The sequence below is a fragment of the Thermobia domestica genome, chromosome 1 (assembly GCF_964235325.1).
Source record: "Thermobia domestica chromosome 1, izTheDome1.hap1.1, whole genome shotgun sequence".
NCBI classification, from domain to species: Eukaryota; Metazoa; Arthropoda; class Insecta; order Zygentoma; family Lepismatidae; genus Thermobia; species Thermobia domestica.
The window spans coordinates 284,265,944-284,284,096 of NC_137454.1; the positions used below are offsets into that span (position 1 = coordinate 284,265,944).

Below are 18,153 nucleotides of genomic sequence, written 5' to 3' on the forward strand. Positions count from 1 at the left end.
TTAAAATTTATTCTGAATTTGGGCGTCCGCAGAAGCCTTGAGCCCTCCTCGAAATGAATTTCTGGGTATGTGTCTGACTGCTGTCATTTAAAAAGTGTTACAAAAATGACTCTTTTATTGAAATTCTTGAAGACTGTTTCGTATAAAAGTAATGGGAAAATATTCAGGCTGTAAATAAAGTACGTGGCTGTATTTCACGTGTTTCTACGCATGAAAGGAAACAGGAAAGCTCATGCAACAAAATCAAGAACACTGCTTCTAGTTTGAAGCACTATTACTAAAACAACGACAGTGTTTCGGGGAACTAATGCGGCAATCGATCCGAAAGAAGTCAGCAATGATTCCAGTCATTCTTTATCTCTGAACAGAAACAGTTTTCTGGATGTTTTTATACGTAGAATCACCCCTCACGCACACTTTGTTTACACCATGTATAAGAAATGGAATAGATTAGAAATTGTAATCAGTTGAATACCTAAATTGGTTTCTATTAAGCGTAGGGTATATGGAAACTATTGATAATCCTATCTTCTGAGTTTTATAATCCATTTGCCTATTTTCTTGAAACTTTTAATTATTTACCTCCTAGTTTGAAAGTTGGTGATACTTAAGTATATTTGAAGTACCGAAGGGTATTTGGATCATGTCCTAATCCTCATTGGAATAAGTTGGATTAAGACTGTATAAAGTAAATATATCCATCGTGGTCAAGGTGAGAATTTATTGACGAATACTTCAGTTTCGTATGCTGATCTGAAATATCATCTACCTATTAAATGGCTAACTAAGTTTAGTGGTCCGGGTCAGTCACATTTGAAATAGAATTGAGAAACAAGAACTACAGTATTTCGCATTTTAACTGCTTTCTATTATAATAATTGCTGAAGCTTGTGTTTATTATATGGAGCGTTCAGAGCACAAGGCAATCAAGCCATAGAGTTGAGAGAAAATAGACATACAATTTATAGTGTAAGCTTACATGGAAATTTTAAGTTTGTACGGTATGCTTAATTAATTATATGAAAAATTTTAGTTTTTTTTTTTTTTTGTCTTTACGCTGGCCTACTTTACCTTGATTTTTGAGACTTCCAAATTTCATCCATTTTCCATTGAAAAGTACCTGTAATTCAACAAGGAAATAATTATATATGTTAATTAAATTGAAATTAATCGTATTTGGCCCATGACAAACAATTTAGCATTTTATATCGTAAAGGTCAGATCCACTGGTATTGTAACAGAGTGATGCTTGAGTGATTGACCGTAAAAATTCAAACCGCGATAAGTAATACTTTCACAGCCTTTTCTAATACAGATGTAAACTCTTTAGTCAGGAGAGGAGGGCGTGGGTCATGGGTCAGAGTTGATGACGATGGGTTTCAGTGGTTGGTGGGTCAGTATGAATCATGGTTGGTGGTGGGTCAGAGTGGATCATGCTGGGTCAAAGTAGGTCAAGTGAGTCGTGAGTCACAATAAGTGGTGGGTCAGTGGGTCGTGGGTAAAGTTTCCCTTGACCCACGCCATTTCTGCATCGCGAGCATCGCTGTGGTAGTGATGATGATGATGATGATTAAATGTTATTTTAGTGTTTAGTGGTGCTATTTTAACATTTAGATGACAATGTTTAGTGTTTCTAGTTAGAGTTCGCAATAAGAAAACTGAAGGCTATTATAATTTGCTAAACGTATGTCCATAAGAACAATTCCTTTAAAACAATCTGCTCAGAGTCAGAGGAACGTGTAGCATTCATTCCATGTGTAGCACATCTCATTTCAATAGTGTGTAGCACGAAACTGCATTACTATTTTAATTAGCTATCCTGTCATTTGTGTAGTGTTGATATCCATTTTGTAATGCCTTGATTACTATTCAATAATATTTTTACTATCTTATTATTTTTCAGATTTTTCTTTTGAAATCACTTATTTTCCTCTCCTATAAACCTGTGAAAATAGTTACGTTCCTCTGGTTTTCATGCAACTATATATATATCTATATATAACGTTTGGAGATTCTCTTATATTCTAAAAAGCAATGGAACTAAAACAAATCCTGTCATGTGTAAAGGTAAAAATTCAACTAAGAAATTCATAAGAATGTTAAAGAAAGAAGCCAAACAAATATCAAAACACACACACACACACACACACACACACACACATATATATATATATATATATATATATATATATATATATATATATATATATATATATATATATATATATATATATATATATATATATATATATATATAAGAGGGTTAACTGCCGTAGATGGCGGCCCCGAAATACAAAATTTACGGAGAAATGAACAGAATCAGACGGAATGTAAAAATGAGAGTAACAGACTTTAGACGATCATCACTGTAGAGTGATCAAGGAGAATTAAATTGTGAAATATAATTATAAGTTAAATTGTGAACTGTATGTGTTCGCGGATTGATGCGATATAAAGTAAGGAGCCAGTAGAGCGTAATCTGACATTGTTCCAAATCCACTATGTTATTAACTAACTTAGGATATGTATGCTGCTGTAATGGTGGGGAACGGTGAGATTAGATTTACATTGAAGTTGTACCACACGAGCGTGACGTAATGTCACATCGTATTATCATGAGGTCAAGGTGGAAGAAAACGAGCTCTGCGGGGCTTCTAGTCCTCTTCGTTCGCTGACGCTCGCACATCTATGTTTCATAACGTAAGTAAATAACATTTTTTTTATCAATAAAATTGTGTGTGCAAAGTGGACTAAATACCACATGACATTATGTCACACTCGGGAAGACACAATATTTAATCGGCCCCATTGTTTTAGTCACTTATAAGTAGTATGTAGTTTGCAACACTTAATAGTTCCAACGTACTAATTTTGCGCAGTAATACTTATATTGATGCATACGGATGTAGGAAAGAGCAAAAGAAGCATGAAAGTAAGAAATATTTGTGATTAGTAGTGAATAGTGAGGGCCAGAAATGAAACAGAGATAATTGTATGTAAGATATATGAAAGTAAAAACAGATAAGTTGTAATACAACGTTGAAAACAGATTAATGTGAGTCTTATCCCGGGCCGCCATCTGCGGCAGTTTAGCCTAAAAAAGTAACGAATCACCTTTAACACAAACATAGAAGAAAGAGTTCAATAAATCTACCTATTATTCTTATTGTAATGAAAAATATACTGTAAATATAACAGAAGAGTTTGTTACTCCTCTCAATTGTAGTCAAAAATGTAACAAATTTAAGTACAGAAATTATTTTTAAAATAAACACATAATTAATGTTGGAAATATTGAATGAAGATGATAATTCCATATTTTTCACACACATCCTCCATACGGCTGCAGTACATCACCATTGTCTTGGTAAGATAGGAAAAAAAGACTAATATCTGTAGTTCAGATCCTTTTTATTCCTGATTTCTATGTTATGAGAAAATATGTTTACCTCGGTGAAAAGGTCTGGAGTATATTATCCAAATTAAAAGTGTGACAAGCGATAATGAAAAAATACTGAAACTTACCAAAACTGACGAATAAAATCATTGAAACTTTGATAAAATTACAGGAAAATTATCTAAGATCGGAAAAAAAAATAACCTAAAATATGAAAATTGGCAAAATGTGCAAAATTATGCACTTTAAAATTATCATTTTAACTTTAAAACGAAGTGTAATACTATGTGTATTTGATGGGCATTGTGTCCGCGATAGCAGAGGAAATATGACATTTAATCAACTTCCGCCCTTTACTATAACTATTTTGGATTTTGCTCAGTCTAACTTAAGGAAGATCGATTTCATTTTTGTACCTAGTATTGTGTGAGCAAAGAGTACTCCAAGAACATAATCTACACCAGTGTTTCTTCCAGACCTGTTTTTTGGGGGGTATTGCCCTCCCCGGAGCCCTAAGAGTGACCCCCGGAGACCAAAATAATACGTCTATAATATAATAATAAATAGAATAATATCAGCAGTGCCCCCCGGAAAATTGTTTCTGAAAGAAGCACTGATCTACACAGTTTTTTTATACATACATACATAAGGCAGTTTAGTATATACATGGAGGAAATGGTCAATATTTCATAATATTTGAAAAAACAAAAAGTCTACAAAATTCTCTCTGGAATTCTTGTTAGTATTCTTGTAGCTTTTATTTGCCATTAAAATACATTTGTGCTCTGGAAGAATTACCTCATAATAAAATGCTATATGTCAAATGAGAATGGAAGTATATAAAATATGCAGTGATTAATAAATTTTTACTTATAGACATCTTTAATTTCGTAATACATACACTGCTTTTGATATTTTTTTACGTAGTTGCACAGTATGCACATCAAGTTTAATTTCGCATCTAAGTGTATTTCTATTAGATTAACTGAGGAACATCTGTGTCAATCATGGAACTACTGAGATAAAAGATAACGTTTCTCTTTTATTATGACTTAATTTTAATTTATTGTGAAACAGCCAAGTGACATATTTATTTATTTCTTCTTTATTTTGTGTTAATATTATTGTCTTTTGTTATAGATGACGTATCATTGGCATACATAACAGTGTTTTCTAACAAGTAATTAGGTAGACCGTTAATGTATATCGGAAAGAGAAAGGGTCCAATAACGCTTCCATGTGGTACTCCTGTTATTATGTCAAGAATACTTGACTGTTTTGTATACACACTACCTGTTTTCTGCTTTCTAAATACAATCTGATCATTAACAGCTCAGTTCCTCTCACCCCATAATACTGTAATTTTTCAATCAATATATCATGTAAAACAATATCAAATGTAAAGACCAAATGTTTGCATAGTGTCCGTATCTTAATGTTAGAGATATGGTAAAAATGAAGTTGCTGAAATTCATATGAATGATCGAAACTTCAATTTCAGCAAAAATATATTTTGCTTATTTCGCTGTATATTGCCCATATCATTGCTTAAATGCCTCATGATGCCTGTTCTTTGTATTGTGTGCTTCTAAAGTATGCTCCGACTACATTTGTAAAAATGTATATATTTTTCTAAATACAATCAAATACATAATTATTAGTTGAACTAATGTCTCGCTATCATATGTAAGAGCAATTAACGAATCCTTTTGGTGGACTACCAAAATGTACAAAATTAAAACATTATTAATTATTTAAGTATTCATTCGACAGGTGACCAATTATTTATTTCTTCGAACTGTTGCGTGTAAAGTTCTGTAAAACTTAGGATTACTGCAAGAAGTGATAAAATGCAGTAGGGAAACATGTCATGCTTCTTCCTTTCAAAAGAAGTACTCCACAAACAATGAACAATATTTCTAGCCTAGCTTATCTAGACATTGCGCATGACCAATTTCAGTTGTTTTCTTTACGTCATTTTTTTTGTTTTAGATTTTAGTGTCTTATTTTACTGTATATTTCTTGAACTGTAAGTGTCTATTTTTCATATTTCATGTTTTTTCATGCCTGAACATTCGGTCTCTAGTAATGACTTATGCAGGGTGGTTGAGAATTAACCTTCCATTAAAAATTCGTTAATAATTATAATAATTACTGTTCAATTTTAGTATAAAAAATTTTAATGGATACATTAGGTGATGTACATTGTAGATTCCATAGAAATAAGGTCAAGCTAACATGTTTCGGTGTATCTTCTTTTCTTATCACTATTTATAACTGTTGTATGTAAATTTCCAGTTCAGATTGGACGATTGTGTCGGAAGACTGGGTAACGTCAGAGATAACTGAGAGGCTGAGCGAAACTCTCGTTTCATCAAAATTAGTAAAATACCAGTTGTCAGGGATTTCAAGTGATCCTTTCGGTATGTATTATTTTTAAAATAAATGCATTCATATAAGCCTTAGGTAAAATAATAATGTAGATAGTAGTAAAATTGTGAGTAATTGTGGTAATAGCAATTTACCATCTTGTAACTTGGAAAACTGGTCTCAAATTTTAATTTTTAAAAGGAAATTACTTTCAATATCACATTTAAAATTGTTTTTTTATTATTATTATTATTTTTACACTTGACAGCTCTTTCGAGCAAATATTTGATAAATTTACGATAGTAAAAATAAAATGTCCTATGGAAAATTACCAGAAATAGGAAAATTGAAGGTTTTTATATGCAATATCATCTCTACCAAGATCTGCTTTTTTAGAGTAATAATTGACGTGTGCAAACGAATGTCTATGTAATGAAGACATAATTACTTAGAGCCAGTAGCAAGGCCTCCGGTCATCGAGAGATGTAGCAATGACAAAACAAAATAATAAAAATATTATATTTTAGAGATCAGTTAGAATGTACATAAGAACTGAAACATCAATTAAAATGTATATGTATTTGTGCGAAATTAGTTAAAAAATTGCAAAGAGCAGCTAGAAATACTCAAAGGATTTACCAAGGTGTGGCGAATCGAAATTCCACCTATTCTCTCGCTTGCGGAGTTCCTTTTTAACTGCAGTCCTTACAGCTGCTTACTCATCTCGGAATCTAGGGAATCGCGGTTGTGTTCCGTAGCGTTCGACTCTTGTCCTCAGTCATGCACGTGAAAATTATCCTTAAACGCAAAGGGACATGTGTGTAGATAGTGCACCCTTGCTTACCGCTGTCTTGTCGTTAATGATTACTAATTGTTAACGATAGAGTCGTTAGTGTTACGATAAGTCTACTCAATAAATGTTAATAATAAATAAAATTACTATGAGAAATCCGGAAAAGATGGTTCAGTTGAACAGAAACCATTTGATTCTCTTATGCTTGAAGAAAAGCTTAAGACAGTTCAAAGTGGCGTGAGGCTTATTATTACATATGTTTGAATTATGCAACGCAAATTTTGCATTTGAGTTTGTAAAAATCGATATGGTACTTACTAATTATAATTACTTGTAGTTGTGGTGTGATTGCAGATTTACATACTCGTTATTTATTGAGACTCCACCCCTACCCTACCCTACTAAATTTCACAGCTAAAGTTACTGAAACAAATAGATCCTATTCTATATACAAAGTATTTTACTGTTTCTAATCATGAATTTCACAATGGGCGTTGTGTTATTGAGTGTTTGGCAAAACTGTTTTCAAGAGTCCTTGACTTTTGATTTTTACTGTTTTTTTTCTTTCTTTTCTTTGGGTGGATTTGAATTCGCTGAATGTACAACACGTGTGCATTTTCACGGGGCGATAAGTTTAGGGGGCAGGGCAGCAAAAATTGCCTTAGAATATACAAAATCGGAATATATGAAATATATTATGAGAACCAGGGTGCTCACCTGCCCACGTAAACCGTGAATAAGCCATGAATTTCGTACACCGGGAAAAAAACCTGGAATAAGTCATGAGTTTCGTTAGTAAACATTGAAAATCTAGAAAAGTTTCAAATAAATAGAAAAAAATTAACAGAACAAAATAAAAAATAGATTTTTAAAATTTTTATTTTTCTGTTGCTTGTAAGTACAGTTGACATCGTAAGGCTGAACGAGGCCAAGTTTAATTATTCCATTGCACCGCACCAAACATCGCGCCATGTCTTAGCTCCAACCCACGCTTTGGACATGCACCAGGCTGTTTGTATTGTCGTTATGTGCTCAGTTAAAGCTATTTATATAAACTTTTCGACCGTGAAATTGAAAATTTTAGGACCGTGTAAACTGTGAATTCGATTAGTTAGTTTGAATGAAATCTTTTGCTTGAATCTGACTTCATGGTAATGCTAGTTAAATTTACTATGTAAGGACGAGTGTTCTACCCTTACTGTGTTTTTATTTTTTGAATAAATTAAAGGATTAGTGTAAATGTGTATAAAATCATTATGTTATTAATATAGGTAAGTCTACCCAGAAATATATTTAATTACATATATACATATTTATGTGTTACGCATTTTAAAATTTTATCTTGAATATTGTTTCCTACATGCCTGTATAGTTTTTCTTATACTGAATCGATGAAAATTTCCAGAGACTTTGGACGGTTGTTCAAATTCAAAAGATTTTTTTGCGGACTTTAAAAGCGAAAATAAAAATAAGTAAAATTGAAACGAGAATGGTTCCAAACTATATAAAAGAGAAGCTTTTCAGTGCATTCATGAGGTTGGATGCTTATGGCTCTTAGGGTCGTTCAACGTTGTTGAAAGGTCCTGCTTCGCCTTTGATTTTATATACAGGGTGGTAGGTAACTCCATCGACAAACTTTGAGAGGCGATTCCTTATACGAAATGAAAGAAAAAAGTTCTAATAAACATGGGCCGAAAAATACCTCCTTTCAGAGTTATGATCCATTGAAAATTCGAAAAATCATTTTTCAAAACTTCCTAACTTAGCAACTATAGGACCTATCCCAAGCGGTTTAAGCAATTACACAGGAACTAGTATGTTCTCTATCTAAATATCCATGTTTTACCATCTTCCGTTATCGGTGAAAGGAACTGTGAAAACGAAGTTGAAGTATAGGGATACTATTTAAGTACTAATGGTGCGTTCGTTTCGCTGGTACCGGTGAATTCTGAAACATGGATATTTAGATAGAGCGTATAACAGTTCCTGTGTAATTCCTTAAACCGCTTGGGATAGGCCCTATAGTTTCTAAGCCAGAATGTTTTGAAACGTGATATTTCGAATTTTCGGTAGTTCATAACTCTGAAAGGAGACGTTTTTCGATCCATGTTTATTAGAACTTTTTTCTTTCATTTCGTATAAGAAACTACCTTCAAAAGTTTTTCGGTGGAGTTACCTACCACCCTGTATATATAACTTTCCCATCTTGTAGGGATTGGTCTAAGTGATGACCGAAGACAGAGAATGAATGATTTCTCTGGAGCCTGAGTGATGGCTTTAGATTTTTCCCCATTTTTTTATTAGGAACTAATTAGGAACTAGCCTAAGTAATGGGCCTAGGGACTAACCTAGAGAAAGGAATGAGTTATTTTCTTGGATCTGATGACCAAGTTAACAATTAACACTTTTTAGCTTAGCTAGGGATAAGCCTGAACAATAGCTTATTGAGATTAGTGATTCCCATTATCTTCTAGATAGGTTATGTACATTTTACTTTTTAACTATAGAGGCAAAAATACTTTTTAAGGTTCCTCTTGGTTTTTTTTTTTTTTTTTTTTTTTTTTTTTTTTTTTTTTTTGTTATGAAGTCCAGAGAAGCCTGAGTGATAGTCTCTTTAAGAAAGAGAAGTGGTGTCCATAGACAACATGGTACTCTAAATTTTGTTCACGGAAAGTTGTAGCCAGGCTTTCCTGATAGAGATAGGCGTAAGATAAAACTTTGACGGAGTGATGGATAAGTGGAGTCTGACTGAATAAATTTGTAGGGGTCTGTTGGGATGAGTGATGATCAACAGACTTAAGAAATAGAGCTCTGAAGTGAAAGAGCTCTTTTAAAGGAATTTCGTCGATTCACTTTTTTTATTATTATTATTCCCGAATAAAAATATTTATCCTGATAAGACTTTAAGTTTCATTTGAGAATAAGACAGCTTTTGATATTTCATGGTGTTTTTATATTTGTTTTGGTTCATTTTGATTGGTTTCACCCTAAACGAGCCAAAACAGTTTTTGAAGTAGTGAACTACAACAACTAATCTGACCCGTTTATTTGCATATTGCATTCAAAATTTATGTTTACGTTGCATTAATTTACGTTCGCATAGACACTCTTAGTATATAACGCGACGCAACACCACGAAGCAGATCAGTTGTAGACTTGAGTAGAAGTGTATTTCTAATTCCATTCTTCACGTGATCTATACTCAAGTTTAAACAGCCTGTTACTGGCGAACAGTGGCGATTTAGGGGGACTATCGGACTCAAGCCCCTCCCCCCCCCCCCCCGAAGTAAATTTGTTAGTTTTCGCATTATTCCTACCATTTCTAAGAATTTCACTGACTTTACATTTTCTTATGTTTTTTGTTCAGAAATAATACTGTGTTTGTCAAATTTTGTTTCATGTAAGATCTGCGTTCTTTTTATTTCTTTCGTCCATTCTACTTTTCTTTTTCTTTTTCTTACTTGCTACTTTTCTTTCTTTTCTCCTATCATACTTTCGACCGTTATTAGTTGTGATTCAGGTCGGCCGTAATCAGTAACACCAAAACTAATAGGAGGTGAGAAGCGAAACTGGTGTTCCACACCAACTTGCACGGATAACAACATAACGGAACTTCAGTTATTATAGCAAAGGAATATTTACATCGTTTAGTTACAAAGAAAGATAAATATTTGAATTAAAGACCATCAAGATGAGGGAATAAGTAGCCCGGAAAATTAGGTAGACCAAGAGGATGTTTTCTTTTTCTTCTATGAATAGAATAAAAAATTAGATTTACTGCTAAATTTTTGTATCATATCACATAATATTACCAGTCTGCAATTCTTACCGTTGAAACTGCAATCAGTATATTTCAGCTTCAACTTGTCTCAACATTTTCTTTCAGGTAAAATCGTACACAGATAAAACTGAATATATCCACCTTTTTTCTAAAATGAAATCATTTAAGTTAAAATGAGGTTACAAATATTCAACGTGTATTTGCAGGAGCGTCATTTCAGATTAGCCTGGGGAAGGGGGGGGGGTAAGATCCTCCACTGACGTACGGGTTTCTAATTTTTTCCTAGTATATTACTAGACAGTCGGTTAAAATATATTTAATTCTCAAACTTAGGTGGGCAATTGCCCCCTGCTTCCCCGTGTAATAGCCCCTCCCCGAAAATCCTAAATACGCCACTGATGGCGATATATATGAAATTTGTATATTAAAGAATTATCTGAATGCCATTCATTCTAGCTTTGGAACTACGTTGCCTTAAATAAAAGTAAAAACTGACCAAAGCAAATCCCTTAATAGTTTTACAGTTTCGGAATGTATCATTGCCTTCATCACATAATGTGCCTGATGAAGGCAATGATAGCTTCCCGAAACTGTAAGACTGCTATTTTTTTAAAAGTGTCTTGCCATGGTCAGATTTTAAATTGAATTAACTTTAATTGAGATATGACATTATAATGAATTTGACCTCCTGTGAACTGCTGATTGCTCCAGTTATGTAGATTTTAGTTGTTAGTTGGAGAGGATCCGATCAAGTAGATCTTGTAGGCAGTGGCGTCCAAACTGCTTCTACACTTTTTCTCCGCAGAACAAACCATATGAGAAACGAGTTTCATAACTTGAGAGGGCCTTTGAGTCTCGGGGGTTCCCTCATCCTCATCATAGGGTCTGCTCGGCCATTATCGCCGCTACTGAATATAGGCTTACAGTGTGTAATAAGGTGATAAAAATTTTTTAGTGTTGTGTCATTCCATATTATGCACATCCTAGTGGCGCAGTGATCTCCAATTAAAACATTTATGAGACAAACTACAATTACCTGGAAAAGGAAGTCTGAAATAGAACGGGGAAGAAAACGTAACACACGATAATGCAATGCAATAAGTAAAACTGGAAAATGAAGTCATGCTAACTACCTCTAATACTGTACCCAGCAATATCGAAATCAATATCATACCAATATCAGTGAGGGCAAACCCACAAAAAATAAATAACGTATTTGAAATTTATACTGATCTGGCACGGTGAAATTCGTCTTTAAATGATACCAATATATTGAAAAGAGGTCATAAATGTCCACCGGAAAGACCAGGAACTGATTTTTCACTCCCTCCTAATGGTAGAAGAGTTTCATTGAACCTTTATGCGTGTGAAATAAAATTTAATATTATTGTTATTTAGTGGATTCTATATTTTCATTAACGCTACTAAATTTACGATAGAGTTGCATACTTCATATTAGGATTGTTTTTTAAGATTGTTTTCTAGGGAAGGAGGGCTATTTCTTACACTGAGCGGCAAATTGTCTAGGGCTATCCCTGGGTTGATTGTGTAATTTTAACTGGATTTACAAAATCGGTCAAAGCTAATGAAAAAATTAGACAGTCATTTCTGATGCGTTGTAGATTGGATTCCACCTTACGTTTCAGTCTTTGGAAAATTCATGGATTGCAATTTAACGCACAATGGAGCAAGCAATTATATACGTACTCTACTGAAACGCAAATTCTGCGGTGCGTAGACGCAAACCATTACTTAATCGGGTTATTGTATAACTTTAGAAAACCTAAGGTGGGCAAGGGCCTGAATAACACATTAGAAAGTTAACAGTACTTGATAGATCAAAAAGTGATAAAGAGATAGATCTTTAAGTAGATACAGTGAGAGTGAAGTCTTAAAATGGTTCATTGATGTAACATGTTTCCTTGGTAACCAAAGAGCTTGATTTCACGCCTACGATTAATGGGCTCAGTCTTTAAATACTGAGATAGAATCATTTAGAGTTGTAGAATCCTGTATGACAAGAACACGTTAAAATTGCGTTTATACTTAAAGGGACATCCAGCGATATAGAAAATAGTATAATTCGAAAAATTAGTGGAACATATTTTAAAACAAATTGAATAAACAGATTTTTTTTTTCAGTTATGTTAGATGAAACATCGTATGTTAGAAGTTGTCACAGTCATAAGCTATCTTAGGGTATGTCCATAAGGAGGAAAGTTGTGGTAAAGAGCGAAGATTTCAAAATTAATTAAATCTATTTTTCTTTGTAATCTACTTAAGCCAATTTGTTGTATTTAGTTACAGGGTGAATAGAAATTAATCAGGGCTGATGTCCATATTGACCTTTCACCAATCAATCAATTTGTTTTCTGTCTTTAAGATTTATTGAACCGATCGTAGCGAGCTTCTACCATTCGACTCTTCCGGCACTTGTGTGTTGTCTGTACCACGATATCTCTCGTTTGTGGAATCCGATTTTTAATGAACTTCTACGTACCTTCTTATAACTTAAACCGAAATAACTATTGTTTGAGGTTACAATCAATCAAGAATAAGGCGAAAGAGGGAGTAAATCCACACTACGTTGCAATTTTACATATATACGCACAAAACAATTTTACTGTATAATTACGTGAAAATTATTCGATTTGGATAAAACATAGTGTATTTTTTATATAGAGCATTACAACTATTTTCCTTGTTTGCAATTGAAATCAGTGAAGGATAAGCTGCTAAATAGAAATAAATTTCCCCGAAGTTCGAAGATTTCTTCTTTAAACAATTTTCGACGAAAAATTTCCCGTAAAGTCATTCGATCGCGGTCTTCTCAATGATTCCCACAGCTTAAGATTGACGTTCTTAGGAGAAAAAAAAAATTACCTCTCCCCATGTAAAAACACATTCCACGTTAATTTTCGTTTAAGAAAAAAAATATTTTGGTGGAACATTGTATATATTTTTCAAAGATGTCCCAATCATTCCTCCTCTTGGGATTAAAATCAGTCAATAATAAGGGAGTGAATTACTTAACAAAATACGTTTAATCAAAATACTTAACATCTTTAACAAAATACGTTTCGTGGGATCGTAGAAATGCTTCATTTTTTCTACGAAAGATAGTGAAACTCGTAAAAGGTAAGGCGGTGAAATTTTTAAATTAAAACAAATCCTCTTGCTTCAACAATTCCTAGCATCACTAGTGTTATAGTATTTAGCTCCTAATTTGAAAGGACAATGACCTTGCCATTGCTGTGGATTAGTATCACGACGTCCTATTCCCCCATTCAATGACCAACCTGACATTCGATAAACTAGGCTAAAATGACACGCCTCGCCACTACTCACTTCATGTATGTGAGTTTTGAGTGTGAGATTCTAATTTTCTATCCCTCTACCCCATCTCCTGTTTCCAGCTTTCCATAATTGCTTGTAAATAAATAAATAAACAAATAAAATCAAAATGAAAATAACTAAAAGAAACTGTTGTACTGGATCCGTTGTAAACAAATGAAGTAGGATCTATCTTCTTCGATCGGAACCCTTAGACATGATGTTCAGTAAATGAACCGTAAAATTTTCGTATCTCCCTATATAATAATAATAATAATAATAATAATAATAATAATAATAATAATAATAATAATAATAATAATAATAATAATAATAATAATAACCTTGTTTATGAAATGATTTCATATCCCTTTGTAAGTAGAGAGAAATATGGAAGTACGCGTTTTTATACCAGATTCTTGTTAAATGCACTTAAATACAAACGAAAATTTTTATGTATATTGTTAACTATAAAAAATTCTTATAATAAATTTAAGTTTACTTTTTTGCTTTTCTGTTTGTAGACATTTTACCAGAATACATTAGTGAGGAATTTTCGTATGGATTTCCTGAAAATTGGCGAGAACTTGTAAGAAGATGGCAAGAAGATCGAAAGGATGTTTCACAATTTCCAAACTCGCAGATCAATGAATGTGGTAAGTATGAAATTTTAAAATCAGTAGTAGAAGTTGAAGTTTGTAATTATGTAGTGGGTGACACACACACATGATCAAACATTAACTGTAAAACTAATATTGTAGTATAGACTTTAAATTATGGGAACTTCTAGTAGAAGTTCATATCTTCATCGACGAAGTTGGATTTTCTGATGATATTTTAACTGATACCACATTTTGAGCCAATAATACCACCAATTCATTTACAATCATTCATTTTCATTACCCATCCGTTTTCTTTAGGCTACAGAGTATAGTCATAGAACGTAAAACTGTAAAAGTAACGGTGATAGATGTCTGTATTCCTGTAGAGTCGTAAATGGGGTCTGTGTTTTCTTGGATTCCCCCGCACTGCAGAAACCGCTACTACAAGCAATAATTCAAAATGTTAAACTAAAAAATATCGCAGTTCTTTATAAATGTTTTCTGTTATTACCTTTTGTAGAACAACAAGATTTTTATTTTATTTTATTTTCAACTTGTAAGTTCCATATAATACATTTTCAGTCAAAATGAAAGTTTAAAAAAGTAACTTCATTAAGCGAATATAATTGTTAAGCTTAAAATTATCAAATAAAATAATTATTAAACACGTCTTTCGGTGCAGACACGCTTAGTGATTTAGCGTATTTCTCGTTCGATAGTTATCAAGTGTTTTGCACGTAATTGAACTACTGTACTTTGCACGTGTTCCATGGTCTTGCTCGCACCAACGGTAAAAGCAACACTGAACAGCTCAAGCAGATGAAACAGATCAAATGTGGTGGTACTTGAGTTACACTATTATACAAAGAATAGAAGAATAGAAGACTCATTATCTGCCAAGCCATACTACTGTAGATATAACGTGAAATTAGAAGAAAAAATGCAGTTTGTCACAAAAAAAGGAAGAAATTTTGGAAATAGTGCTTATCCTAAGGGAGGTAATGGAGGATTTAAAAGTTTTTGCAAGAATAGTGTATCTCACGAACAGGGACAGCTTTGGAATGTACGCTCAGGTTACGTGTCTTCCCAATTAATATGAAGAAAAAAATAATAAACAAAAAATCGATTTAGGATTTAGACTTCTGGGCTTTCGGCATCTATGGCCATTTAGCCCGTCACATTTCAGGGATGACGTCCCTCGGCGAGCACACGAACCGGGGAAAGGGAAGAAAGAAGGATTGGAGAAGAAAGGAAGCGGCCTGAGACCTATAAGGTAGGTACCACCCAGGCATTTGCCTGGTGTGAATGAGGAAAACCTCATTCAGGATGGCTGGCCTGAAAAAGCATTTTACACTTTTTCGACCGATTGTCCTCACCGGGAAGCGAACCCGGGACCGCTCGCATCGAAGGCGAGAACGTTAGCGACTACGCTACGTGAGGCATCTAACAAAAAATCGAATTTTTTTTCTTGTATACGAACGAGAAACAACCGAAGAAAAAATTTGTTATTTTAATATGGAGTTTGCATATCCTGATTGGTGTCTATGAGAGATTTGGCAACATGTGTAAGTCAGGAGGGGGAGAAGAGGGTTATATCAATATTTTCCTTTCTTCACTCAGAAAATGCCCATATAAAGATTTGCTTTAGCGGAAATGATGGGTCATTTTCGTATTATCCAAATTTCCGTTTCTTTATTTAGAAAGAGCCGAATGCAAGGATTCCTCTAAGTTGGGGACATTAAATTCGGTACTTAAACTCTATTTAAAATTAAGGGAGTGCGTGTTCCACTGTTTTTTTTTTTTCCCTTTCTTCGAAAATTCCGTTTCTAAGGTGAAAGAAAGAGGTCATTTCTACAGCATCCAAATTTCCCTTTATTTATTCTAAAGTATACAATGAAGAGGATTTGTTTAAGATGGATTCATGAAATTCAGTGTATAAGCTTTAAAATGAGAGTAAGGAAACAGTGTTGTAGCCTTTTCGAAAATTCCTCTCGTTAGAACTGGGCATCGTTTCTAAAATACTAAAGTTTCCGTTTGTTTATTAAGGAAATGCTCAATGTGAGGATTTGCTTAATGTCGAGATGTGAAATTCGGTATATAAACTCTTAAATAAAAATAAGGGAACACGTGTTTCAACGTTTTAGAAAATACTGCTCCTAAATGGGGAAAGGGTAATTTCTATAATATTCAAGTTGTTCCATATTTATACCTGTTTCGAACACGTGTTTCAATATTGACGAAAATTCTGCTTCTACCTAAAAATGCGTTGTGATTACTTCTGTCCCATATATTTTGGTCTCCAAATTCAGCTACCAAGGATGTACTATGTCGCGCCAGTTATTCAATATTAGCATCAATTACCCGACCCGCTTCGATGAGTTAAATTAAGAAAAAATTGTAATATGTTTCGTTAGTCAGTCACTTTTTACTATTACTAAAGCGCTCCTGGATGTAGGTCATTTTCGACGATTTTTATATATCCCCTCTCCACCCCATATTGCGGGCCACGTATATCACCCTCCCACAATTTTTGCGGGGCTGAATTTGGATTAAATGGCATCAGAAGTGTCATTGTTCATCTCAGCGACCTCAAAAACTATAGGTTCGACACTAATATCGGTCATTTTCGATCACTTGTAAATGCCTTTCCCTCCTTTAAGTTACATCGTCAAAGTGATATGACAAAAATCATGTTCGAACTTCATCTAGGTTGAAAATTTGATCGAGATCGGTCAGAGGGTTCAAGAGTGAAGTCACATAGACATGTCACTTTCATTTTTATTTTTTTTACATATATCTCCGCCTCCTCTTCCCCTCCCTACATTGCACCGTCAAAGTTAAACGATAAAAATTATCCCAAGCCCGAACGTCATCTATGTTGAAAATTTGATCGAGATCGGTTGGGTGCTTCAAGAATTATTAAGTTTTATTTATTTTTATATATCTGTCCCTTCTCCTTCCCTTCCTCTAAGTTCTACCGTCAAAGTGATATGTTAAAAACCACCCCAGGTTCGAATATTGAAAACCGTCTATATTGAAAATTTGATTAAGATCGGTCCTGTGTTTAAAGCGTGATGAAGTCACGACAGTCACTTTATTTTTATTCTTTTTACAAATACCCCCCCCCCCCCCCAGATTGCAACGTAAAAGTAAAATAACGAAAATATCCCAAGCTGGCACCTTATCTATGTTGAAAGTTTGATCAAGATCGGTCTGGTGGTTCAAGAGTTACTAAGTTTCATTTATTTTTATAGATTTCTCCCCTCCCCTCCTCCACCCCTAAGTTCTACAGTTAAAGTGATATGATAAAAACCATCTCAGGTCCGAATCTCATTTATGTTGAAAATTTTTTAAAGATCGTTCGGGTGGTTTAAGCGTGATGAAGTCACAAATACTGTCACTTTTATTATTACTTTTTTTTTACATATATATATATATATATATATATCCATCCCCCTCCCCTTCGTTGCACTGTAAAAGTGAAGTGAAGAAAATATCCCAGGTCCGAACCTTATCTATGTTGAAAGTTTGATCGAGAACGGTCGGGTGGTTCACCGAACCCGGGTCTCCCACGCCAAAGGCGCGTACGCTAAACGCTTAGCCACGAAGGAGCTCGAGCAACAAAGGAAGATGTTTTTCCTTCGTAGGAAGGCCAACTGGACTGGACACATCTTGCGAAAAAATTGTCTTCTTCACACCGCCATAGAAGGAAAGATGGAAGGGAAGTGAGGAGTAGAAAGAAGAACACAGCTGATCGATGATTTGCAAAATAGGAAAAAAAAAATATTGGGAATTAAAAGAGGAAGCTGAAGGTCGAGAAACACGGAAGAAACATTTTCAGGCCCAAATGCTTCTTCCCAGGAAGAAAAAGTCCCAG

At 34.0% G+C, this 18,153-nt stretch overlaps 1 protein-coding gene across 1 annotated transcript in view; it reads left to right on the top strand.

Annotated features, from left to right (window-relative positions):
• The window catches only part of LOC145680200 (uncharacterized), a 123,299-nt gene that overhangs the window by 31,558 nt on the left and 73,588 nt on the right, over positions 1 to 18,153 (top strand). Inside the window, exons 7-8 of the mRNA XM_081750490.1 lie at positions 5,696 to 5,820; positions 14,199 to 14,330. Of these exons, the coding sequence (XP_081606616.1) occupies positions 5,696 to 5,820; positions 14,199 to 14,330 (257 nt within the window). The remainder of the gene's footprint in view (positions 1 to 5,695; positions 5,821 to 14,198; positions 14,331 to 18,153) is intronic.